The sequence below is a fragment of the Culex quinquefasciatus genome, chromosome 2 (assembly GCF_015732765.1).
Source record: "Culex quinquefasciatus strain JHB chromosome 2, VPISU_Cqui_1.0_pri_paternal, whole genome shotgun sequence".
Taxonomy (NCBI): Eukaryota; Metazoa; Arthropoda; class Insecta; order Diptera; family Culicidae; genus Culex; species Culex quinquefasciatus.
In genome coordinates, this window is record NC_051862.1 from 167,342,847 (window position 1) to 167,369,660 (window position 26,814).

At 35.9% G+C, this 26,814-nt stretch overlaps 1 protein-coding gene across 1 annotated transcript in view; it reads left to right on the forward strand.

Moving 5' to 3' along the window:
- The first annotated feature begins 983 nt into the window (after nucleotides 1-983).
- The window catches only part of LOC6051399 (photoreceptor-specific nuclear receptor), a 66,182-nt gene continuing 40,351 nt past the window's right edge, over nucleotides 984-26,814 (forward strand). The window contains exons 1-3 of the mRNA XM_038255763.1: nucleotides 984-1,968; nucleotides 17,772-17,894; nucleotides 17,967-18,207. Of these exons, the coding sequence (XP_038111691.1) occupies nucleotides 1,914-1,968; nucleotides 17,772-17,894; nucleotides 17,967-18,207 (419 nt within the window). The 5' untranslated portion in view covers nucleotides 984-1,913. The remainder of the gene's footprint in view (nucleotides 1,969-17,771; nucleotides 17,895-17,966; nucleotides 18,208-26,814) is intronic.

Sequence of the window (26,814 nt, forward strand, 5' to 3'; positions counted from 1 at the left end):
CGATGTCCCCTAAAAAATATCCAAAAATAAAAAATATAAAAATAGTGTTTTTTGCAAATCAAATTTTTTTGACAAAAAAAAAATAATAAAAAATAAAAAAAAATTAACCGTGTGTCATTTTTTTCAGTGTAGTCTATATCCATACCTACACCATTGCCGAAGACACCAAATCGATCAAAAAAATCCTTCAAAAGAAACAGATTTTTGAATTTTTATACATAATTTTTGTATGGACAGCTGCCAAATTTGTATGGAAAATTATATGGACAAACTAATGATGGAAAATGGCTCCTTTGGGCATACCGAAGGCACCAAAAAAGTTTCAGTCGGATAAAAAAATACAAAAATTTAAATTGAAGAAAAAATACCGATTTCGTAGAGAATTGCTCTATTTCGTGACGGAGGGGCGGTACGACCCTTTCAATTTTTGAACATGTGAAAAACGACATGTTTTTCAATAATTTGCAGCCTTAAAAGGTGATCATATAGGGCAATTTGGTGTCATGTATGTAAAATTTGAATCTGTAAATATTGTTTTGCAATAAATCAAGCGGCAAAACGAAACGCTCAATTTATAATAAAATTTTCACAGAACAAACAAAAACTTCGATTCCCGTTGTCCAATGTTCTGTTGCCCAACTCCCCCATCCACAAAGCTCAACCTACTCCAAAAAGCCAAAACGCTGCCGCCACCGACGTCAAGTGGGTCTTTTCCCAAGTCCTTTTCCTCACCATCCTCTCACCGTTTTGCTGGCACTTGTTGGCCTGACTTTTTCGTCCGTCATCTGTGCGTTGACTGTCAACAAAGCCCTGAACACATGCGACGAGAGATATGGTGGATTTCTGCTTCCAGCTCGTACATAACGTGCGACAGAGATAGGAAATTCTAGTCCGAGCATCGTGCCATCTCACCGAGAGGAGGAGTCAGCAAGTTAGGGCAACTCCAAGTGCCAGGCAGTAGCAGAGCAGTGGAAAGTGCCGTATTAGAGGGATTGCTGGATGCTGCTGCGGCTTTGGTACACGGCAAACGGCAAAAAATGTGAAATTTCAACATCAAGCAGGACGAATCATAAATTCATGCTGGGGATGTTGGCCGTCTCTGCGCTGGTCCTGTCCTGCTCACTCGCGAGCAGCCTAGCTGCTCTGTGCTCTGATCTGATCTCTCGTGGAGGAGATGATGATGGTGATGTAGCAGCACAGGGGTTCTTCCACACCACCTCGGCCGGGCTGGGTCTACGCGGAAGCTGACAGTCGACATCGGCCAACGTCAGTGTGGCACGGCGGTTGTTGTTATCGAATTAACGGAGTGATTTTTAGTCGTTGAACGGATCTCGGCAAGTGCGCGTACAAACGCTGGAGTGTCTAGCTCGGTCAGAGTCGAGGGTCAACTTTCTGGAAAGCACTTCTTCGTTGCGGAATCGCTGGACGCAACAAAAAAAGAATCAATCGCGGAAAAAAGGCCTCGTCGACTCCAATTGCCGTTGAAGAGAGCGCCGTTAATTGGATTTTTATTCGCGGCATCGTTCGGGCGCTACTGCAAGTCCTCTTGTGCATCGCTATCGAGGCCCGCGTTGGAGATGCACTGTGGATGCATCGGCAGTGAAGTCGCGAGTTGTTTTTTTTTTTGTATCGTGTGACTTGCATCGTTTGACCAGAGTGGTTGTGGTGATGCTGGTGCACAATTAATGTGTCGAATTGAAAAGGATTAACGCGAGTTCGGACGGAAAAAAGGATCGTTGAGGGACGTGTGTGGACGCGTCGAGTGACTGTGTCAGAGATCAAATGGGATAATTCGGTTTTGTGAGGAAGGAAGTGGAAAAAAAGTGTCACAGAGAAGAGTGTCGTGCGAGTGAGATTGGGCTTTTTTGTTGTCTGAAGTTCTGCTAGAACAGTAGCGGTTAGTGTTGGGTTGAATGTTTTCGTTTCGAAACATGGAAGGATCGACGGTGCTGCACGATAACAAATCAGGTAAGAGATCGTTTAGCTAAAGTGATGCAATTGGTGTTTTTCTGTCGATTATGATTATATCGCCCATATTTAAAGCTTAGCATGTCCGAATTCCTTTTACAAGAATTTTAGAGTATTATTTCACATTCATAACAAAACTTTCTTTCTGAAGAAACTTACAAGTTCTCTCCAGAATCCTCAAAAAGATACAAGAAAGTTACAATATTTTAAAGCATATCTCTACACCCAGAACTGGGTATCGGCATGCGAGAGGATAAAGAGCACGATTCGGTAGTAAAATGGTACTGTGTGCGGACGGAGAGGATAAATCCCGAAATTACCGAGAGTACTTTACTCATGGTTCATCTTCAAAAAAAGTTCTTCTAACAAAAAAAAAAGTACTGGTACCGAGACTCGAACCCAAGACCTTCGGCATATTGAACCGTGCCTTTGCTGTATGGGCCACCATGGTTCGGTAACTAAGTGGCGGTAATTTGTCCATATAAGCCACTCAATAGGATGAACTGTTCCAATGAACGAATGAACACGCGAGAGGACTTTACTCTCGCAATATAGCACTTTCCTCACGTTTCTTTTCGTGAGGACTATCCCCTCGTTCTTTAACTTTGGGTGTAGCACCATAAGAATTTATTATTTTCACTTTGTTACAATTGATGGTCCTTTGCAAAGGGAAAACAAAATCTTTTATTAGAAATCTTCCAAAAAGATTTTCAAATAAATAAATTTGTTTTTAATTTTACTGATATTTCAGACATACGATTTTTTGACTTGTTTTGTAAAACTCTATCAGTGAAAACAAAAATTGGAAAAAAAATATTTGAGAAATTCTTTTTGTGCAGCTAGTTACTTCCGCTCAACAGCCGATTTATCCAAATTGAAGGAATCTAGTAAATCAGTACAATACCTTTTCTAAAAAATAGTTCTACCAGTAATTTGTTGAAATAAATGAATTCGGTAAAAATATTAAAAAAAGAGTTCAGGTTACTCCTTATATTTAGATTTTTTTTTTTTGAGGGAACGATTTTCTCGACTTTAAATTTTAAGGGTAGTTTTAGTTCAAATTTGGTGAACAAATGTTTCCAAAAATAATATCATTTAAAAAATCTATTATTGGAAAATTTAACATATTTCACTCTTTTGATTTTTCTGAACACTTCCTAAAGATGGGATATAATTTAACTTCGATGTTTTTATAACAAATAGTTTGTCTTTAGTCATTTCTTATATACTATCTTAAAAGATATGTTTAATATTATTTTTTGTAAAAAGTTTTCAATCAATTTTTTTATGTTATTTTTTAAAAGCTTCAACATTCTTGAAAAATAAATAAAATAAAATAAAAAAATAGCAGGGAGATAACTGAGCGAGATTAAGAAAAAAAGTTTTGTTTTACAGAATGTAAGTACTTCGCACACATAAATTTTAGATCGTGGGCATTTGGAAACACAAGTTTACTTAATAATTGATTTATAAGATTATAAGAGTAAAAACTCGATCTGTCTGTACATCGGAATTTCATAAAAAAAATCTAAATGTTTTAAAATCAGCTCAAATATGAATAGTACAATAGTTTCTAGCTGATTAGACATCTATTTTCATTAAAATTATCAAGTTTTTTGAAAAACAACATCCCAAAAGCATTTTTTATTTGACTTTTTTCACAAAAAAATTACGAATCTAAAGAAAAAAAAATATTTATATTTTTGGAATCCGGGAAAATCAGGACAAAATGAGAAAAATCTCAGAATTCGGGAAATTTCGGTTTTGAAAAAAATCTCGGGAATTTTGTTCCGCGATATTCCGGGATCGATGCACTATTTCTCAAGATACAGATATTTGAATATTTTTCCATCCTTTTTGTATGGACGAATGCCAAAAATGTATGGAGACTTGTGTAGACTAAACCAAAGATGAAAAATGACTTCTTTGGTCATAGAAAAAGTACACTCGAAGTTCCATTCAAAACAAAAAATAAATTTCCTCGCAATACCAGTTTTTAAAAGAATTGTTTTTTTTAATATCGTACTTTCAAAATTTATTACAAAACTTTGAGCTTTTTGCATGAGTTGAAAGCTCATGCAATCAGCTATGTTAGGCTGATAAAGGTATTTGAACGGTTAAGCTCTTTTAATCATGCCAAACGTTATAGAAAAATAGTTGAATTTTGCATTTTCAAAATGTTGTTGATATTTTTTTTGAATAATTTTCAATTTTTTTCTTTAGGGGAGAGTGGGGAGACTTGATCCCCTTTTTTTGTATCGCACATAACTCTGTAAATTTCTCACAAAACTATGAACTTTTTGCATGAATTGAAAGCTTAAACATTCAACTATGTTTGGCTGATAAGGGTATTTCATCAGATAAACTCTTCGAATCATGCCTAGCGTTTTAAAAAAATATTTTAAACCGACATTTTCAAAATGTTGGGGGTAATTTGATCCCCCTGTCAACATTTTGAAGAAATCTTAAGCGTAATGTTTCTTATTCATCTAAACTTTTAATTTTCTATAAGTTACAGCAATTTCACATTAAACCTGTACGTTTGTGTTCAAAATATAACAAGTTTAGCATGCAAAATATTTAAAAACTTAAAATTTTCTTTTTTATACCAAAATCGAGCATGTTTACAAAAGCTGATAATTTTTGTTTACAAAACTTTTGAAAAATGGTTCAAACTGCAGTAAGTTATGTACAACTATACTAAAGGAAACTATGTACGAAAACCCAGCCCAATTATTTAATCTTGAGGCTGATTCCAGTGACTGTAAAAATGCAGGGATCAAGTCTCCCTAAACGCACTTTTTTTAAACTATTGATTGTAAAAATAGTATGACGATAAATTTAACGTCAAATGCGTAAGGGTTTTGGAGTTGATATGTTTATCAAACAATTCATGTATAAAAAATATTTTTTTGAATAATTTTTGGGTGTTTTCAATACTTATCAAAACAAAGAAAAAAGATCTCTTGGAAGTTTTTTGCAGCACTTTTCAGAAAAATGTGTGTAGCTCAATCTAAACATTTTTTAATTTTTTTCTTTGTTTTCTACAATGAGTTTTAGTCAATTTCGCACAACTTTCTAGAACAAAGCTAATTGTTTTACCCACATGCTGACGAGATACAGGCTTGGGATCAAGTGTCCCCTGGGATCAAGTCTCCCCACACTCCCCTACTCATAAAAAATGAGAAAAAAGTTCTCTCGGGTTTTTTTTTTAGTATTTTGAGAAATATGATCTTTTTATTTATTTATTTGTATCTTTGTATTATGTAGTGACTTTTAGTCAATTTAGCACAACATGCTGACGGGATACAGGTTAGGGATTAAGTGTGGTTCAAGTCTCCCCACTTTCTCCAATCAGAATGTTTTGCGTAAAATTCTAGTTCGAATTTTGTGTCGTTTAGAGGAAGGGGTAGCAAAAAAATATAAAAAAATATATAAATTGAAATAACAAGCCTAGGTATCAACATTCGGACGATAAAAGTGTTTTAAAATGCATTTTACAGGTGTACAGTTGCCTTCCAATCATTAGTTTTGAATGTATCGAGGTATTGACGGAATTTTTTTTTCGCAAAAAAAAAAACTTTTCGTGAGACTGTATTGGTATTTCATGAAAATTTAAAATGTTTCCAAAGGAGTTCAAACATGCTGAATGTGATTATAAACGCGGAAAAATGCATTGTAACTGGTTTTCAGGCCAACTTTGAACTTTGAACTTTAAAGAGGGGGAGGGGACTTTTGTAAAAATTGATTTTTCAAGAAGATTCCATAACATTTTTTATTATTTTTACAGTATTTGTTATTGAAATGACATGAATTTTGTTATTACCGTCTGCCCGGGGTGACAAATCGATTCCTCTGTGCTCTCTTGTACTAAGCTTGCTGGGATTCCTATCTAGTTATGTAGCATAAAAGAACACAGAGGAATCAAAATATAGTGGTATTAAAATATGGAAAAATAAGAAAATAAAAAAAAAGTATGATTCAATTCTAATAAGTTTTTTTGAAACTATCGGATAATTGAGCTTTGGGTATTCGAGTGTGGACTGTAATTCAAAAATTATTTTTTTCATTATTTTTAAATACCATTAAATGGTTGAAATCAGAAAAATATGTATAAAATACATGGTAATTCAACAGAACTTCATTTTCTTACACATTCGCTGTAATTTTGCAATTGTACCCACTTCTCACAGTTTGATTACTCATCTCGCCGACACTGCGCGAACCGCCACTTGCGTACACATCACGTGTCGCAATAATCCACGCCCAACCGCCAGCCGGTGTAGCCGTATTGCACCAGCGGTCATTAAATCAGCACTTTAAACGCGCTTAGCAAATTATGTCCCTCGTCGTCGACTCCAGCAATATCCTCTTATCAAAGTACGTTGCGAAAAGGCGCCAAATTTGCATAAATCTACGTTCGATATTTACGTCACGTTTCGCTCCTTCTCTCCCCTTGGCGTCATCTTGGCCACTTTGGCAGGACATGTATATTAGGGCGAAAAGGCGATTTGATGTAAATTTAATCAACCTATAGTCATACTGGAGGAGTTTGCACATTAACATAATTGCAGGGTGAAAATATTTTGCTTTATTACTTACTCCCAGCTTAAAATTATTCAAATTCTATAAAGACGGTTAAACTTTGTTCTAATGACCTCAATGCATTCCAGAAAGGTAAAATCATCAGACAACAAACTTTCGTTTTTGTCTTTTATCGAAAACTGAAACAACCAACTGTCTTTGTTCTAACGGTTGGAATCCACCAGCAACAAAGTGTCACCTTATTTACGCACTCAAAACATTCCGCCCGGTAGCCAAACAGCGTTTAATTTCTTATTCCCTCACAAAAGACGTTTGGATCAATTTGAGTCAACAACCTGCCGCTCTGCGCCACACGAGCTGTTTGTCCCCATCAAACAGAGAAAAGCCAGCAGAAAGAAATGGGTTTTGCTCCACTGCGTTAGTAAGACCAACTAACTAAACCCGTCCCGCCACCACGGAAAAGGCCTCTCGTTTGATCTACGGTGGACTGCCTTCTTCTTCTACTTGAAGTAAGCAACCCCACCGCGTCCACGTGTGGCCCAACGGCGAACGCTTGCGTTGACATTAGGGGGTGGGTGGAGGTGGGGTCGTCTACGAAGGATGGTCTTGGCAGAGAGCGCGCCGACTCCATGTGGACGGCGATGGTGGCCGCCATTATGGATTTGCGTGGAGGACATTGCAACAATGTAAGAGGAAAGTTGAGATGTGTGCTATGCAATAATAAGTAGTTTTATTTAAAAAATGATAATATAAGTAAATTTTCAAGCTAAACTTTTCAAGGGGATCGTCAAAACAAAGAATATCTTAAAAATCTTACGGAATTTGAAAATTTATTATTTAACTTTAAAAATCTTATGCAAAATATCAGAAAGAACTTTCACAATTTTTTTTACAGTGCTGTAGAATTATTAAAAAATATAATCATCATGAATTTAAGCTTAGCCAATAAACAATCATTTTTTAACTTCTCTGCTCTTCTGGTCTCGTATGATTGTAAAATTGTTTTATGAGATGCTCAGAAAAAAAGTTGAGTTTTGGAAGGTTGAAAGTTCGGTTGGTTGAACATTACCTCTATTTTGAGTAATTTTACCATAAATAACGTGTTAATATGTGAAAATCAGCAAAAACTATAGAAAATTTCAATTTCACATATTAATTTTGACACAAAATATGTCACTATTCCCTGAACTTATTTGACCATATATTTTTTTTAACTGTGTGATTTATTTATTTTCGTTTTCTAAGAATGTGTGAATTGTAAAGCTCTTGCCTCATATTCAGAACAGTTAACAGATTGATAATAAAAATAAGATATATACTAGGGTGGGTACGGATTTTGAAAAGTTCTCAGATCAAGTTCTGGTGTGGTTCCCCTTGTAGGGCATACCCATAGGGACTCTCACACCAAATTTCAGCTTATTTTGTTGAAAACTTTACGACATGTAGCGTCGCGGTGTTCATTAAGCATTCATAGCATGCTAAGGAAAATTTGATGCTTTTCTGGGGAAAACCGTTGGTTCCGAAAACCCTGCACCCAAAGTTAAAGAACGAGGGGATAGTCCTCACGAAAAGAAACGTGAGGAAAGTGCTATATTGCGAGAGTAAAGTCCTCTCGCGTGTTCATTCGTTCATTGGAACAGTTCATTCTATGAGTGGCTTATATGGACAAACGACAGCCACTTTGTCGCCGAACCATGGTGGCTCATACGGCAAAGGCACGGTTCAATATGCCGAAGGTCTTGGGTTCGAGTCTCGGTACTGGTACTTTTTTGATAGATGAACTTTTTGGAAAATGAACCATGAGTAAAGTACTCTCGGTAATTTCGGGATTTATCCTCTCAGTCCGCACACAGTACCATTTTACTACCGAATCGTGCTCCTTATCCTCTCGTATGCCGATGCCCAGTTTTGGGTGTGGATGTATTGCCGTTGAGCTCAATGGGGAATGAACGAATCGACCTGGTCTCTTAGGGAAAGTTGTTCTCCAGACGATTCCGCTCATTTCTGGCCATCCTAGAAGTTTCTACATGTTTTCTCCAGGCCTGTAGGAGCGAATGAACGAAAATTCAAAATTTCCCATGGTAATTTCCATGTAAACTTGAACCCGTTTGAGACAAGCCAGTTTTCAACCAAATGAGCTGAAATTTGGTGTGAGAGTTCCTACCCGAGCATGGGTAAATAACAAGGGAAATGCGTAATAATACCTTTCTCTGGTATCAATACCAAATTTTGGTATTCCTGGACCCTTAAAAATTTGTCTTAAGGATTATGCAAGAGCAAAATGTGGTATCATACCAATTTAAGGTATTGTTTTGATATTGCAAAATTGCAGAATTTGTCAATGGTCGAACACCACATTTTGGTATTAAAGTGTTTTACCAAATTCCTCTGAAACTATGGGAAAATTTTGACCAATTTTGACAAAATAATTAATTTTGCGCTAAAACGATGTCTCAAAGCGAATGCTTTCATTGAAAGCCGGAAATTTCAAACTTGATTTTAAACATTTTTGATATACCCCCTATAGAAATGACTTAAAATTGTGGAAAATTTTCTAAGTCAGGATGGCACATTTTGGTATTATTTTAGTATTAAAGTGTTTTATCAAATTCCTCTGAAACTATGGGAAAATTTTGACCAATTTTGACAAACTAATTAATTTTGCGCTAAATGATGTCTCAAAGCGAATGCTTTCATTGAAAACCGAAAATTTCAAACTTGATTTTAAACATTTTTGATATACCCCCTACAGAAATGACTTGAAATTGTGGAAAATTTTCTAAGTCAGGATGGCACATTTTGGTATTATTTTAGTATTAAGGTGTTTTATCAATTTCCTCTGAAACTATGGGAAAATTTTGACCAATTTTGACAAAATAATTAATATTGCGCTAAAATGATGTCTCAAAGCGAATGCTTTCATTGAAAACCGGAAATTTCAAACTTGATTTTAAACATTTTTGATATACCCCCTACAGAAATGACTTGATATTGTGAAAAAATTTCTAAGTCAGGATGCCACATTTTGGTATTATTTTGGTATTGAAAGGTTTCATCAATTTTCTCTGAAACTATGGAGTTTTTTAAATTTTTGACGAGATAATTAATTTTGCGCTAACTTGACTTGAAACCCAAAAATGTTAAAGCTGATTTAAATTTTTTTTTGTGATATACCCACTAATATTTTTTTCAAAAACGTTGAAATTTTTCTAAGTTGGGATAACCAAATACTTTGAAAAACGAGTCAATCAACAGATTATTGAATTTTGGTGAATTTCAATCCAGTTTCATTTTAATAATACTTATTTTTCAATCTTGTTATTTTTCAGATGCTTCAAGAACTTCAAGTACAGCCGTTCATCAATGACAAATGCATTCGGTGTGGTGAAGAATATCACTAAAAACAACATGGAATCATCAGGTGAGTAGATTTGGTTGTTGCATAAGGATCATTTACGTTTTTTCACTAACTGCAACTGCTGCACTAAAAATGGTATGAAAATAGCAAATTTTGTTATTACTTGTGCAAATACCAGCGACCAAAATGTGCTCTTGGTTGCCCAGTAATAGATGGTAAAATACCATGAAATCAAACCAATATCATGTTTGTGGAAGACCACAGGAATACCAAAATATGATTTTCCAAGGGCGCGGAATACCTAAAAATAAAACCATGACAATACCAAGTTTTGGTATTCAAGCAATGTTCAAAATCCAGAAGACCTCAACTTGGTATTGAAATGATTTTATTTTGTGGTATTATTTTACCTTTGGAATAACATGGTATGGTATTGTTGTGCCCTTCCACATACAAGCTTTTGGTATGATTTCATGGTATTTTACCATCTATTACTGGGCAACCAAGGGCACATTTTGGTCGCTGTTATTTGCTCAAGTAATACCAAAATTTGGTATTCCCGTGTTATTTACCCCTGCTCGGGTATGGGTATGCCCTACAAGGGGAACCACACCAGAACTTGATCTGAGAACTTTTCAAAATCCGTACCCACCCTAATATATATATATATATTACCCAAAGTTAAAGAACGAGGGGATAGTCCTCACGAAAAGAAACGTGAGGAAAGTGCTATATTGCGAGAGTAAAGTCCTCTCGCGTGTTCATTCGTTCATTGGAACAGTTCATTCTATGAGTGGCTTATATGGACAAACGACAGCCACTTTGTCGCCGAACCATGGTGGCTCATACGGCAAAGGCACGGTTCAATATGCCGAAGGTCTTGGGTTCGAGTCTCGGTACTGGTACTTTTTTTTGATAGATGAACTTTTTTGGAAAATGAACCATGAGTAAAGTACTCTCGGTAATTTCGGGATTTATCCTCTCAGTCCGCACACAGTACCATTTTACTACCGAATCGTGCTCCTTATCCTCTCGTATGCCGATGCCCAGTTTTGGGTGTGGATGTATTGCCGTTGAGCTCAATGGGGAATGAACGAATCGACCTGGTCTCTTAGGGAAAGTTGTTCTCCAGACGATTCCGCTCATTTCTGGCCATCCTAGAAGTTTCTACATGTTTTCTCCAGGCCTGTAGGAGCGAATGAACGAAAATTCAAAATTTCCCATGGTAATTTCCATGTAAACTTGAACCCGTTTGAGACAAGCCAGTTTTCAACCAAATGAGCTGAAATTTGGTGTGAGAGTTCCTACCCGAGCATGGGTAAATAACAAGGGAAATGCGTAATAATACCTTTCTCTGGTATCAATACCAAATTTTGGTATTCCTGGACCCTTAAAATTTGTCTTAAGGATTATGCAAGAGCAAAATGTGGTATCATACCAATTTAAGGTATTGTTTTGATATTGCAAAATTGCAGAATTTGTCAATGGTCGAACACCACATTTTGGTATTAAAGTGTTTTACCAAATTCCTCTGAAACTATGGGAAAATTTTGACCAATTTTGACAAAATAATTAATTTTGCGCTAAAACGATGTCTCAAAGCGAATGCTTTCATTGAAAGCCGGAAATTTCAAACTTGATTTTAAACATTTTTGATATACCCCCTATAGAAATGACTTAAAATTGTGGAAAATTTTCTAAGTCAGGATGGCACATTTTGGTATTATTTTAGTATTAAAGTGTTTTATCAAATTCCTCTGAAACTATGGGAAAATTTTGACCAATTTTGACAAACTAATTAATTTTGCGCTAAAATGATGTCTCAAAGCGAATGCTTTCATTGAAAACCGAAAATTTCAAACTTGATTTTAAACATTTTTGATATACCCCCTACAGAAATGACTTGAAATTGTGGAAAATTTTCTAAGTCAGGATGGCACATTTTGGTATTATTTTAGTATTAAGGTGTTTTATCAATTTCCTCTGAAACTATGGGAAAATTTTGACCAATTTTGACAAAATAATTAATATTGCGCTAAAATGATGTCTCAAAGCGAATGCTTTCATTGAAAACCGGAAATTTCAAACTTGATTTTAAACATTTTTGATATACCCCCTACAGAAATGACTTGATATTGTGAAAAAATTTCTAAGTCAGGATGCCACATTTTGGTATTATTTTGGTATTGAAAGGTTTCATCAATTTTCTCTGAAACTATGGAGTTTTTTAAATTTTTGACGAGATAATTAATTTTGCGCTAACTTGACTTGAAACCCAAAAATGTTAAAGCTGATTTAAATTTTTTTTTGTGATATACCCACTAATATTTTTTTCAAAAACGTTGAAATTTTTCTAAGTTGGGATAACCAAATACTTTGAAAAACGAGTCAATCAACAGATTATTGAATTTTGGTGAATTTCAATCCAGTTTCATTTTAATAATACTTATTTTTCAATCTTGTTATTTTTCAGATGCTTCAAGAACTTCAAGTACAGCCGTTCATCAATGACAAATGCATTCGGTGTGGTGAAGAATATCACTAAAAACAACATGGAATCATCAGGTGAGTAGATTTGGTTGTTGCATAAGGATCATTTACGTTTTTCACTAACTGCAACTGCTGCACTAAAAATGGTATGAAAATAGCAAATTTTGTTATTACTTGTGCAAATACCAGCGACCAAAATGTGCTCTTGGTTGCCCAGTAATAGATGGTAAAATACCATGAAATCAAACCAATATCATGTTTGTGGAAGACCACAGGAATACCAAAATATGATTTTCCAAGGGCGCGGAATACCTAAAAATAAAACCATGACAATACCAAGTTTTGGTATTCAAGCAATGTTCAAAATCCAGAAGACCTCAACTTGGTATTGAAATGATTTTATTTTGTGGTATTATTTTACCTTTGGAATAACATGGTATGGTATTGTTGTGCCCTTCCACATACAAGCTTTTGGTATGATTTCATGGTATTTTACCATCTATTACTGGGCAACCAAGGGCACATTTTGGTCGCTGTTATTTGCTCAAGTAATACCAAAATTTGGTATTCCCGTGTTATTTACCCCTGCTCGGGTATGGGTATGCCCTACAAGGGGAACCACACCAGAACTTGATCTGAGAACTTTTCAAAATCCGTACCCACCCTAATATATATATATATATTACCCAAAGTTAAAGAACGAGAGGATAGTCCTCACGAAAAGAAACGTGAGGAAAGTGCTATTTTGCGAGGGTATAGTCCTCTCGCGTGTTCATTCGTTCATTGGAACAGTTCATCCTATTGAGTGGCTTATATGGACAAAGGATCGCCACTTAGTCACCGAACCATGGTGGTCCATACGGCAAAGGCAAGGTTCAATATTCCGAAGGTCTTGGGTTCGAGTCTTGGTACCGGTACTTTTTTTTTGATAGATGAACTTTTTTTGAAGATGAACCCATGAGTAAAGGACTCTCGGTAGATTCGGGATTTATCCTCTCAGTCCGCACACAGTACCATTTTACTACCGAATCGTGCTCTTTATCCTCTCGTATGCCGATGTCCAGTTCTGGGTGTACCTTCATTTAAAAGCCTTTCTTGATGTATTTTCTTGTTGTATCGACCGAAGACAAATTTCGACGTTTTATTTAAAGTTTTTGAAGAATGACATTGATATCTGAAAATTGATAAAATTTGAACACATTAATCCAACAAATGTGAACAAGCTTTGGTCCTCTTTAGGAGCGCCTTAATAAAAAAAAAGAATGACCCTTTGTACGTTTGTTGTGGCTTGACTGCTGAATGTAAGGATTTTTGAAAAAAAAAATAAATATATTTTTTTTTTGTAACGGTTTTCGGCTTTCAGTCAAGTATAAGCAGCAAAAACAACTTTTTTGCACTATATCCGACGTTTCGATTATTTATTTAATCTTTTTCAAGGATGTGTAGAGAGATCTATACCAGATACTGGCACTCATCATAGAAACATCACGCACGCTCTCACGATTGAGTTTTAGGAGTCAAATCATCAAAAAGCTTGTCAAATATGGCCAAAATCATCACCTTTCAAAAATCTTTTTCGTAATATTCTGATAACTCGTAAAGAATACATGCAAACCACTTATGTTTATACATCTTTTTTGTTTGTTAATGTCTGTTTCACAACTTTGAAGAACATTGGTTCACTCTACAAATTAACCCTGCAAAGTTACAAAAAAACACGCTTTTAATATAAAATTTGTAGTTCTAAACTACATAATGACCTCTGAGTTAATTGCAGAAAGAACATTGAATTTTCCATAAAATTACATGTCTCTCGATTTCTGACAGTTGAGTTAGGAGAAAGGAAGATTTTGAAACTATTTTTCAACTTTTTTTCATGAAGAATTTTTGCCTTCCTCACTGAGGTAAGGCTATAATCCTGCTCTAAAAATGAACTTTCTATTAAAAGCTCCTAGACCTACCTTCATGTATACATATCGACTCAGAATCGAAAACTGAACAAATGTCTGTGTGTGTGTATGTGTGTGTGTATGTGTGTGTGTATGTGTGTGTGTATGTGTGTGTGTATGTATGTATGTGACCAAAATTCTCACTGAGTTTTCTCAGCACTGGCTGAACCGATTTTGATCGAACCAGTTGCATTCGACTTGGTTTAGGGTCCCATACATCGCTATTGAATTGTTTGAAGTTTCGATAAGTAGTTCAAAAGTTATGTATAAAAATGTGTTTTCACAAATGCCCGGATCTCAATTATATGCATGTAAACGATGTCCGGATCCATCATCCGACCCATCGTTGGTTAGGTAATTGAAAGGCCTTTCCAATGAGTCCAAGACATTGAAGATCTGGCAACCCTGTCCCGAGTTATGACCACTTAAGTGATATTTATGTACTTTTTTGAAGTCGGATCTCACTTAAATGTATGTAAACGATGTCCGGATCCATCATCCGACCCATCGTCGGTTAGGTAATTGAAAGGCCTTTCCAATGAGTCCACAACATCGAAGATCTGGCAACCCTGTCTCGAGTTATGACCACTTAAGTGATATTTATGTACTTTTTTGAAGCCGGATCTCACTTAAATGTATATAAACGATGTCCGGATCCATCATTCGACCCATCGTTGGTTAGGTAATTGAAAGGCCTTTCCAATGAGTCCAAGACATTGAAGATCTGGCAACCCTGTCTCGAGTTATGACCACTTAAGTGATATTTATGTACTTTTTTGAAGCCGGATCTCACTTAAATGTATGTAAACGATGTCCGGATCCATCATCCGACCCATCGTTGGTTAGGTAATTGAAAGGCCTTTCCAATGAGTCCAAGACATTGAAGATCTGTCAACCCTGTCTCGAGTTATAACCACTTAAGTGATATTTATGTAATTTTTTGAAGCCGGATCTCACTTAAATGTATGTAAACGATGTCTGGATCCATCATCCGACCCATCGTTAGTTAGATAATTGAAAGGCCTTTCCAATGAGTCCAAGACATTGAAGATCTGGCAACCCTGTCTCGAGTTATGACCACTTAAGTGATATTTAGGTACTTTTTTGAAGCCGGATCTCACTTAAATGTATGTAAACTATGTCCGGATCCATCATCCGACCCATCGTTGGTTAGGTAATTGAAAGGCCTTTCCAATGAGTCCAAAACATTGATGATTTGGCAACCCTGTCTCGAGTTATTACCACTTAAGTGGTATTCATGTACATTTTTGCCTTCCTCACTGAGGTAAGGCTATAATCCTGCTCTAAAAATGAACTTCGTATAAAAACGTCGTAGACCCACCTTCATGTATACATATCGACTCAGAATCGAAAACTGAACAAATGTATGTGTGTATGTGTGTGTGTATGTGTGTGTGTATGTGTGTGTGTATGTGTGTGTGTATGTATGTATGTGACCAACAAACTAGCTCATGTTTCTCGGCACTGGCTGAACCGATTTGACCCGAACTTGTTGCATTCGACTTGGTTTAGGGTCCCATAGATCGAGTTTTATACAGATTGAAGTTTCGATAAGTAGTTCAAAAGTTATGTATAAAAATGTGTTTTCACATATATTTGGATCTCTCTTAACTGTATGTAAACTATGTCCGGGTCCATCATCCGACCCATCGTTGGTTAGGTTATCAAAAGACCTTTCCAACGAGTCCAAAACATTGAAGATCTGGCAACCCTGTCTCGAGATATGGCCACTTAAGTGATATTGATGTACTTTTTTGAAGCCGGATCTCACTTAAATGTATGTAAACTACGTCCGGGTCCATCATCCGACCCATCGTTGGTTAGATTATCAAAAGATCTTTCCAACGAGTCTAAAACATTGAAGATCTGGCAACCCTGTCTCGAGATATGGCCCCTTAAGTGATATTGATGTACTTTTTTGAAGCCGGATCTCACTTAAATGTATGTAAACTATGTCCGGATCCACCATCCGACCTATTGTTGGTTAACTTATCAAAAGAACTTTCCAATGAGTCGAAAACATTGAAGATCTGGCAACCCTGTCTCGAGATATGGCCACTTAAGTGATATTGATGTACTTTTTTGAAGCCGGATCTCACTTAAATGTATGTAAACTATGTCCGGATCCACCATCCGACCCATTGTTGGTAAGGTTATCAAAAGACCTTTCCAACGAGTCTAAAACATTGAAGATCTGGCAACCCTGTCTCGAGATATGGCCACTTAAGTGATATTGATGTACTTTTTTGAAGCCGGATCTCACTTATATGTATGTAAACTATGTCCGGATCCACCATCCAACCCAACGTTGGTTAGGTTATCAAAATACCTTTCCAACGAGTCCAAAACATTGAAGATCTGGCAACCCTGTCTCGAGATTAGGCCTCTTAAGTGATATTGATGTACTTTTTTGAAGCCGGATCTCACTTAAATGTATGTAAACTATGTCCGGATCCACTATCCGACCTATTGTTGGTAAGGTTATCAAAAGACCTTTCCAACGAGTGCAAAACATTGAAGATCTGGCAACCCTGTCTCGAGATATGGCCACTTAAGTGATATTGATGTACTTTTTTGAAGCCGGATCTCACTTAAATGTATGTAAACTATGTCCGGGTCCATCATCCGACCCATTGTTGGTTAGGTTACCAAAAGACCTTTCCAACGAGTGCAAAACATCGAAGATCTGGCAACCCTGTCTCGAGACATGGCCACTTAAGTGATATCGATGTACTTTTTGGAAGCCGGATATAAAAAATAGATGAAACTTGTGTACAGCCATTGTTGTGAGGAAGGCTCCAACCACATAGGTGGATTAAATTAGTTTTTTTCGGAATTTTGCGCCATAATATCGGGCGTGCAATTTTACACAAAAGTCTCTCTGACAAAAAATTTCTATTCACGGTCTCGAGCTACAATCACTTGGTAAAAATCCAGAGAAATGAAAGGGGTCGTACCGCCCCACCGTCACGAAATATCGAAAAATGGACTTTGGATTCGTGATCAGGAATCAAAATCACTCCTCTTATCTAAGTTTCAAGAAAATTGAAGAGGAATCGGGGCATCTTTTTCCAATTTCGTGTGAGTTGGTGGAGAATTGCCCAAATATATTCATAAACAATTCCACTATATTTTATAGGAATCTTTTTTTTAAACTTTTTTTAAGTTGCTTTAAAGTTTTAAAATCAATTAATGTTTGCAATATCATTGAAAAAAATATATTTCAAAACAATTCTCACACAAATAGCTTAAAGGACCTTAAAAAAATCTTTAGAATAGAACATCGATCCTTCTGTAAATAACACATTTGATTTTACTTACGTGTGACGCAATGTTTCCAAATGTTGCTTTATATTCCTTTTATGCAACAAATAAAAATTGTTACTTGAAGGTGGTAAATAATGACGACGATACTAATGTTATAATTCTTCATTTTTCAGGTTTCAACAAAACGTCCATAGCGGATTTTTACGATAAGCTAGAAAAAGAAGAAAACGGTCGAAGTTTCAGTTTGGATGATGCCAACAGTGGGGCGTTGGTTCGACATGAAAACGGTAAATCAGGTCAGTTGTAATTCATAGGTTGATTTAAAAATCATAATTAAAACATTGATTTTTCACAATCTTCAAATTCAGATCCCCGCGGCTCTCCAATTTCTTGCTACTCCCCCCAGAGCCGCCTATTACCGTGGGCTTCGCAACACCTCACCCCGGCCAGCGAGGGCGGCGGTAGCATCAGCGCTCGGAAGGCACAGAATCTGGGCCTGATTTGCGTAGTTTGTGGGGACACCAGTTCCGGAAAGCACTACGGCATTCTTGCTTGCAACGGCTGTTCGGGATTCTTCAAGCGGAGCGTGCGGCGGAAGCTGATCTACAGGTAGGATTACACGCAATTCCGATTGGTTGGTTTAATTTGATCTGCAATTTGCTGGTAAATATTGAAACACCCCCTCCTGGTTGCATTACGCATCCCGAAAACCACGCACCGAATCAATCATCCAACTCGATTGTTTCCATATTTATGTTTTATTATCATAAGTTAGATTTAATGTACAAACAGACGAGAATAACGGGGGTTGGAAGAAACCATCGGGGATAACCTCTCAATATTCGCATAAGTGAATCCTTGCCACACTCCGGCTGTCAGTCAGATTGTTGGTGTTGGTGCTGGGACGCGAGGTCACATTTGGCCAAGTGTATCCTCGACATAATTCCAATCGGTCCCTTGAGAGTGGAAGAAGCGGCGGCCGGCAAAAAGGTTGGCCAACCCTCTTTGTAGAGAGCGGATGCGGATGCGGCCACTGATTTTCCACGTCTATCGTTTAGCGGCTAGTTTTGGGCTCGGGATGGAAATAACAGAGGGGTGGACGGTTAGACAGATAGGCTAGACCAACACACTTGTCATCATTTGTGACGGTGCTTTGAAAAGGTTTTGGAAACAATTGGGATAATTGTTTTATATTTAGCAGTAATTTAGCAAAATTATTATTTTTATTCGGAAGTTCAAATCGGAAAACGAACTGCATTATCGAACTCTTAGGGCAATTTTACACTGAGAGCAGCTAAAATAAGCTTAAAGATTACAAGTGTTATTGAATCAAATCCTAAAAATATGTTCAGAGTTAAAGGCAGTTTCATTAAAATAATTCTCCTAGTTTATTTGGATTTTTATTAAATTAATGCAACAAAAATTGATGTTTTTTTATGAAAAAGAAATTCTAATATATTTTCAATCGAACTTGAAAACTTGTTTTGACATAGCCTCCAATTCATATAAATTTTATAAACACTTAATAAACTTTGTTAAACGACCATTTTTTTTTAATTTTTCAAATTAGAAATTACCTGAAATCAATTTAACGTAATTTAATTTGCTCACTTTTAGGCCAAAATTTTTAAGAAACACAGTCATTATCAAAGTCACCCCGGATTGAAAAAAAGCATTATTGAAAAACAACTTTTTTTCAAAAAACGTACTTGGATATTGCGTGACCCAGCCCAGTAAATGATTTAAAAATATAATTCAGGCGTGCTCAACAAACGGCGAACGGCTTGCGGACCGGAACCGGTGCGAGAAGCCATTTCAACCAGCTCGCGACTGCTTTTGAAAATTGTTCTATGACTGATGCCACATGGTATTTTTAAAATTCTGTTAAAATGGCTGTGTATGTCTGTGCATTTGTTTAAAATTTAAATATATCAATTTATAGTCATGGAAATCCATCAGAAATTGCGTTTTTGAACATTTTAAGACAAACGAAATAAGTTGTTGATGATATTTTAACAAAGTAATAATTTCATGATGTTTTTTAAAAGTCTGTGCACATTTAAAATCCTCAAATCTATGTATCTGGTATCATTGTGATTGGCCCTCATTGCCGTTCATAAACTATTGAAAAAAATAGATGAGTTCTAAATTTTTTCCATTTAAACTCCTAACTACAAACATTTCCTTTTATTTTTTTCAAAGCAATAAAATGTTAGTATCTTCAACGTTCTATTTGAGCTTAATTTCGCTTTTTTTTAAGTAAATTATCATAGTACCAAGTCTATTCAAAAACCTTTTTTTGTTTTAATTTCTTTCTTTTCTACTCAAAACTTATGTATTCGAAATCAATTATATTATTGAAAAAATACAGACGTAATTAAACATACACAGAAAAAAATAATGTAAATTTGGAAGCTGTAATTTTGGAAGGTTGAATATTACCTCTTTTATGATGTTATTTCACCTCAATTTAGACTGAAAAAGTGACATTACACCAGAAAAGTGGTAAAATTACACATTTCCAGAGGTAAAATTACACCTTTTTTCTGACATAAAAGATGTACCCCTTCCCAGATGTAATATTACCATGATTTTTTTTTTCTGTGTACCATGATTTTTTTTCTGTGTATAAAAAACTAAAAGAATACTAAATTGAATTTTGTAAATGTTTTTCTACGTTTTCTATGAAGTGTAGTATTTGTTTTTTTTTTTAGGAAATAAGAATAAAACTGATATTTTGAAGAATTTCAGAATAATTTGAAGATTTAAAATATTGCTAGAAAAAAGTCAGAATTAGAGCGTCCAATTTCCCGTCCCGGGAAAAAAATCCCGGGATTTCCCAAAAAAATAATTATGAGAGAATTTAATTCTTTTCAACCTTCATATTCATATTGAACTAATTAGCTTTTCTGTAATTTTTTTTGTATTTTCGACAACCTATTTTAACGATTTTTTTGTTATATCATTCATATTTCGGGGTTTTCGGAACCAACGGTTTTCTCCAGAAAAGCATCAAATTTTCCTTAGCATGCTATGAATGCTTGATGAAAACTGCGACGCCACGTGTCAAACAGCTACCACGTGATTGTAAAATTTGCACCATAACAGTTTTTTCTTATTTGGAGGTTCAGATTACAGCTGAATAGTATCCTGATCACCATAAAAGATAATTCTATGGTTCAAAAAGTAATAAAAAGTAATTTTTTATAGGCGATGCTAGTCCACGTGGTAGCTGTTTGACATGTGGCGTCGCGGTGTTCATAAAAAAAAATTGATGCTTTTCTGGAGAAAACCGTTGGTTCCGAAAACCCCGGATGTATTGCCGTTGAGCTCGATGGGGGTTGAACGAATCGACCTGGTCACTTAGGAAAAGTTGTTCTCCAGACGATTCCGCTCATTTCTGGCCATCCTAGAAGTTTCTACATGTTTTCCCCAGGCCTGTAAGAGCGAATGAACGAAAATTCAAAATTTCCCATAGTAATTTCCATGTAAACTTGAACCCGCTTGAGACAAGCCAGTTTTCAACCAAATGAGCTGAAATTTGGCGTGAGAGTCTCTATGGGTATGCCCTACAAGGGGAACCACACCAGAACTTGATCTGAGAACTTTTCCAAATCCGTACCCACCCTAATAATTAAATTATTCAAAAAGAGTTGTTCGATAAGAATTTGTTTAAATGTATTCGAGAAATTACTGTTTGTTATAAATTTATAAAGCACCTTAACTACCAAGGGTATTAGAGGGTTAAATAAAAATAAAATAACGTTTAATTTCAACCTCTTTTACACTATGAAAATTATTTTAATCTAATTAATTAATTAGGCCATATAACCATATAACTTAAATTATACCATAATTGGAACCATGAAAAATGATTAAAAACAACTTCGTATCATATGAAATTTACCCAAAGAATGCAACCATTTTTAAAAACATGCTCCAAATATTTTAAAACTAACTTAAATAAGAAAATCTTAGATCTAACCATTGAAGTTGCTGTTCTATACAATTCTGTTGCAAAATATCAATTAGAAACAGGATCGGAATAAATTTCGTTAAATTTCAAATTTCCCGGGATTTCCCGGGAAATTTGTTGAAAATTTCCCGTTTCCCGGGAATTTGGTAACCGCGGGAAATTGGACGCTCTAGTCAGAATACTAATAAACCAATTTATCAGGGACAAAAAAAAAATCCTTTAAATTTTGTGTGCACTGAAAACTTTGCAAAAAATATATTAAAACTGTTGAAATTTGTCATGGACATTACATCATATTAAAATATTTTAAAAATATTGAAATAAAGGTGCACAGCACCATAAAAACATTTTTTTTTGTCAAAGAATTGTAATCCATGCTATGTTTTTTGAAAAACAAATGTAGTAATGCTATTCGATTTGTTTTTAAATTTCTGTGTACTCGTGTAATTAAACTTAAAAAATGCAGCAAAATTTATCCGAATTTGAATAATTTCAGTTATGGATTGAATGAAAATACACTGGAATTGTTGTAATCTGCAATCAAACAAAAATTATTTAAATATTTATTTTAAAAACCACAATTTGCTTAAGGTTTTCACTTTCTCACTTTCTTAAAAACTAAATATTTGTATCTAAACTGCAACACTACTTCATAAAATCGTTTTATTTGATTTCAAAATTTTTATCTAACGTTCCTTCGGCCCGCCACTGCTTCTGAATAATCAGATCTGGCCCGCAGGGCTAAAAGGATGGGCACCTCTGGTATAAATCACGAGAAGAATCTCAACGATTGAATATTATTTGAAAAAAATAAATTGAAATTCTATTAATGCCACCCCGGTTTATCATAAATCCATAATGAATGTAGGTGGTTTAGTTACAGGTATCACCTATTTGGCCAAGAACGTTAATTTATCAGTTTTAAAGATATATTTCAAGTGATTTTCAGTTTAAAGCTTGTAATTCCTAAAATATGGATATATCCAACTCTTAAAACATGGTCATTGATGAAGTTGTTGAGAAACTTAACTTATATGTATAGTTGTTTTTAGTATGAAATAAAAAAAAAAAACATTCTTTTACAACACATAACATTTTGTAGTTTGAAGTAGAGTAATTTACTTACACCACAGGTCTCATTGCTTTGCCAAAACCTGACGAAAAATACTAAAATTATTCAAAGTTTAAAACCAAAAATGGCTCATTGATGACTACTTTACCCTACTTCCAAGATCATCATTGAAGTTGGAAATTTTACAAAAAAAAAGTTAGTTTAATTTATTTGTGACATCTTAAAAGAAGACCATATTTTCACAAATAGAACGTTTTTACAAACATAAAAAATGATATTTTGAATTTATTTAGAAATCAGTTTTACGTAAAGTCAGGTTGAGTTAATTTTTTTTATTTGTTGTAAATATTTCCAATTATTTTTATTGAAATTTCAATTGTTTTTTTTTTATCAATATGACCTACTATTTTCTGTATAAAAACCTGATTTAAATACTGAAAACTTGAGTGTCTGCTAAAAAAAAAGTAAACATACAGTTTTCCATCAATTTATCTCAGAGAGCTTAGATTCTTAGACCTTAGCTGGACTGTTTATTCATATTATTGACATTCTTCATAAAATCTGGATATTATCAACATTATTGTGTTTCAAAATGACACATCCCAACCCCTCGTCGAGCCTCTCAATATCGATTACTCTTTCGATATTTCACTTTCCCCCCTGCGAAAGCCCGATTTGTATGCTTCACCTGCTCTGACACATCAACCGTGGTTCATACACGGGCACGGGTCCATCATACCCATCCAACGGAACGTCCATAGACTCCCACATCCAACAAGAAAAATGAATTATAAAACAACTTTGATATCCACCCACGAGCTGAGCTCTGACACACACCACACCTATGCCTGGACCTCGTGCTGGACGTCCCACAAACATGGCCGATTCGCTAAATAATGGCACCCTCGGGACGGCGCTCCAATACGGTCCCAAAAACAACTCAATCCGGCATATCGACGGACCCGGTTCCATCGACTGTGTGCCGTGCTGAGCGAACCCCAAACGACAGACAACGAACGACGCCGTAATCCGTATAACTTTTCCACTTGGCCAAATCGGCCAAATGTGCCACTGTCCTGTGTTCCGCCAGAACCTGCAGGAAACCGGGAGCCAGAACGACAGTACAAATATCAAAATATTGAATCAAAATTTATGTATACAGTCGGGGATTAGGCCGGGATTACATTCTTATGATTTATGGGATTTCTTGTTTCTGCCAGCATTCGATTGAGCTCGGTTCTGGTGCGTGTTCCTGCTCTGGCGCTGGATGTGGGATGTGGATTTGGTGTCACTCCTGGTGTATTCCGTCTCTACACGGTTGAACCCATGAACCGGCAGGCAGTCATTCATGCAACCACCACCACCACCACCCTCTCAGGCCCGGGACGCTGCGGAACGTTTGAAGACTCGACAGATTGCCCTGGAAGTGGGACTTGGAGCGGATTATATGTTTGATGGGACTCTCTGTCTCTGTGGGTGGTTTCCCGCTGCCGAGGCTCAACCGCGTTCGTTGGAATGACAAATTCGAGTTAGTTTTTATGGCAGGACATAAATCAGGAATGTGATTCCTGTTTGTGCGGCAGAAGTGTCCTCGTCGCGATCGATGGCGGAGCTGGTACGGTGGGTTTATTTTGGGGGTCCCAGGGGGAGCTTTGGTTGGGATGTGCTCTTGGAGCTGGGAATGTGGTTCAGGTGAAGTTTTACGGAAGCTTTCTGCTTTTAACTGCGGAACGGTGGTTTGATGAGACAGTAATAATGATTGCATTGGAATTCTAATTAAATTCTTTGTAGTAAGACGAGTACTTTGAGAATCATGAAAATCCCCTGAAAAATTAGATTCAGGATCATTTGGGCTATTCCAGAAAACAATTTTTTTTTTGATCTCTGATCAACTAGAAAAAAAAATCAAATAGAAAAAACGCAAAAAATTGGTAGCGTTTCATTTTTTTCATAATAACAGTTCAGAAATTCTATACAAAATCTCTGACTGAATTTTGAACTCCGTTCCAGTGATTTCCTTCCTGCTAAAAAAGCAAGTACATTTCCTCTTTCTTCCACGCAATCAAACATATGGACAAATTTTGCCCGGGGATTACCCGGCATCACGATAGAAAAATTACACGCCATAAAATATCAATTTATCATAACACCATTCATCAACCCACCAACCGAGTCCGTAATCTCTGGTTCAAAGTCCTGTTGCATTCTTCACTTTTTGGGTTATGCAAAGCTTCGAACCCTCCCAACACAGTGATGTTGCTGCTTTTGACAAGATGTTCACCTCCTCTAGGCAGTGCTTCCTCTGAGGCTAAAAAGCAACATATTTCGCTGCATCCCATTTGTATTCATGCTTCCTGAATCCGGTGAATGAAGCTCGGCCAACTGGTGCCTACCCGACTCACCCCTAACTTGCCACCATCCATCGGTACGTCCCCCTTAACAATTGGTTAAGGTGAAACGGTAAAGTGCATTAACTCTGGTCTACGAACAATTGAATAGCGACATCTGATAAAATTTGGCCCCTAATCTGCGCATCCACCCCCTTTCCCTTCGCACACACACACCCTCTGGCATGAAAAAAGGAAAATCTTCCCAACGCAAAATCGCTGATTAATTAGAATTTAATTTATTGAGTGGCACTCTAGCTGGCACCGGTCCGTGTCACCCCGCACCGAAACTGGTCAGAAAAGATCAACTTCAGCAGGTCACCCCTCCCGAAGTCTCTCTCGCTTGTTGATCCTGGAAGAGGCAGTCAGCATTGTGTTATCGATTGTGTTTCGTTAAATTGATACCGGGGATTAAGGTTGTAGCGACGGGGAATTCCTTTTGTGAAAAGATTTTTTTTTTTCCTTCTATCTCCTCGAATTCACTGTTTTGATGATTTTGCTTTGCTTGCGGGCAAATTGGTGCCGAAAAAATGTTTTTGTTCCACTCGAAGGTCGAAGCAATGTTTGCTATTGCTGGAGATTTCCGGGGGTGACATTTGGTAAATATTGACAGTGGTGTTGACTGGTGGTGGTGGTGTCAGGGTAAGCAAACATTGAGATGGTTGACGTTTTTGGTCAATATTGACAGAACGATGTTGTGGATCAAAACATAAAATATAAGTTTGAGTGATTCTTCTCTAATATGAATGAATGCAAGCCTATTGAGTATTTCTCTACGAATTCGCACGTTTTATCGCTTTTTTATATATTCATTTTTTGAAAGTTTATAAAAAAATGTATGAAAATCAGTATCTTGAAAAGGGATTTTCTGATCGATTTGGTGTATTAGGCAAAGTTGTATGTACATGGAAGAAAAACAAACCGTTTTACTGCGTGTTCCCTTATCCCTACAGCAAACTATTCACGAAAAAAAGTCTTCGCTCTTTTTAAAAGTGAGAATTTGTTCAGCTTTTTATGTTTCAAACAGCGAAATATTTCATAAAAAATGCTGAAAAATCTTTTTTTTTAAGTTTTCGTTTTTAATTCCTTTATCATTCATTGGACATTTTTTAATAACTGTTCAGGAAACTTGTCAAATAATGTGTCTTATTTGTAATATACTCATCAAAATGTGCAAAATAATCAAAAACATCTTTGTAGAAGGTAGCAAATCACAAAACATTTTGCAAATATAGTTTCAACTGAGTTTTTGATTTTGTGGGATTTGTTTGGAAATGAAAATAATAAAAAATATTAAAACATAATTTTAAGAGGAATAAAATCGATAATGACTCACTTTTTGTGTTCAAATGTCTGTCTACTCTGGTTTTTGCAATTTTTAGATTGTCAAAAGTATTGCTGGATTTTTAAGAATACATATCAAACTCTTAGCCATGTGCATGAATACAAAATATGTTTTAACATTTTTTAAGAATACTTCTTGAAATATTGTTCTTTTTTATAAAAATCCCCAGGAATTTTGAAAATCAGACTTTTTTCTGAGACAAGACCATCATTTTAAAAGGGCGTAATATTGGATGTTTGGCCCTTTTGATATGTTAGTCTTGGTTTAAAACAATTGAAAATGTTTTTTTTCGAAAAGATCGGAAAATTTCACGAATGTTTCATATTTTAACATTGAAAATCGGACCATTAGTTGCTGAGATATCGACATTAGAAAATGGTGTGTTGTTTGGGTGGGAATTAGAAAACATTAATTTTCCTGTTTTTAAACCTTTGCA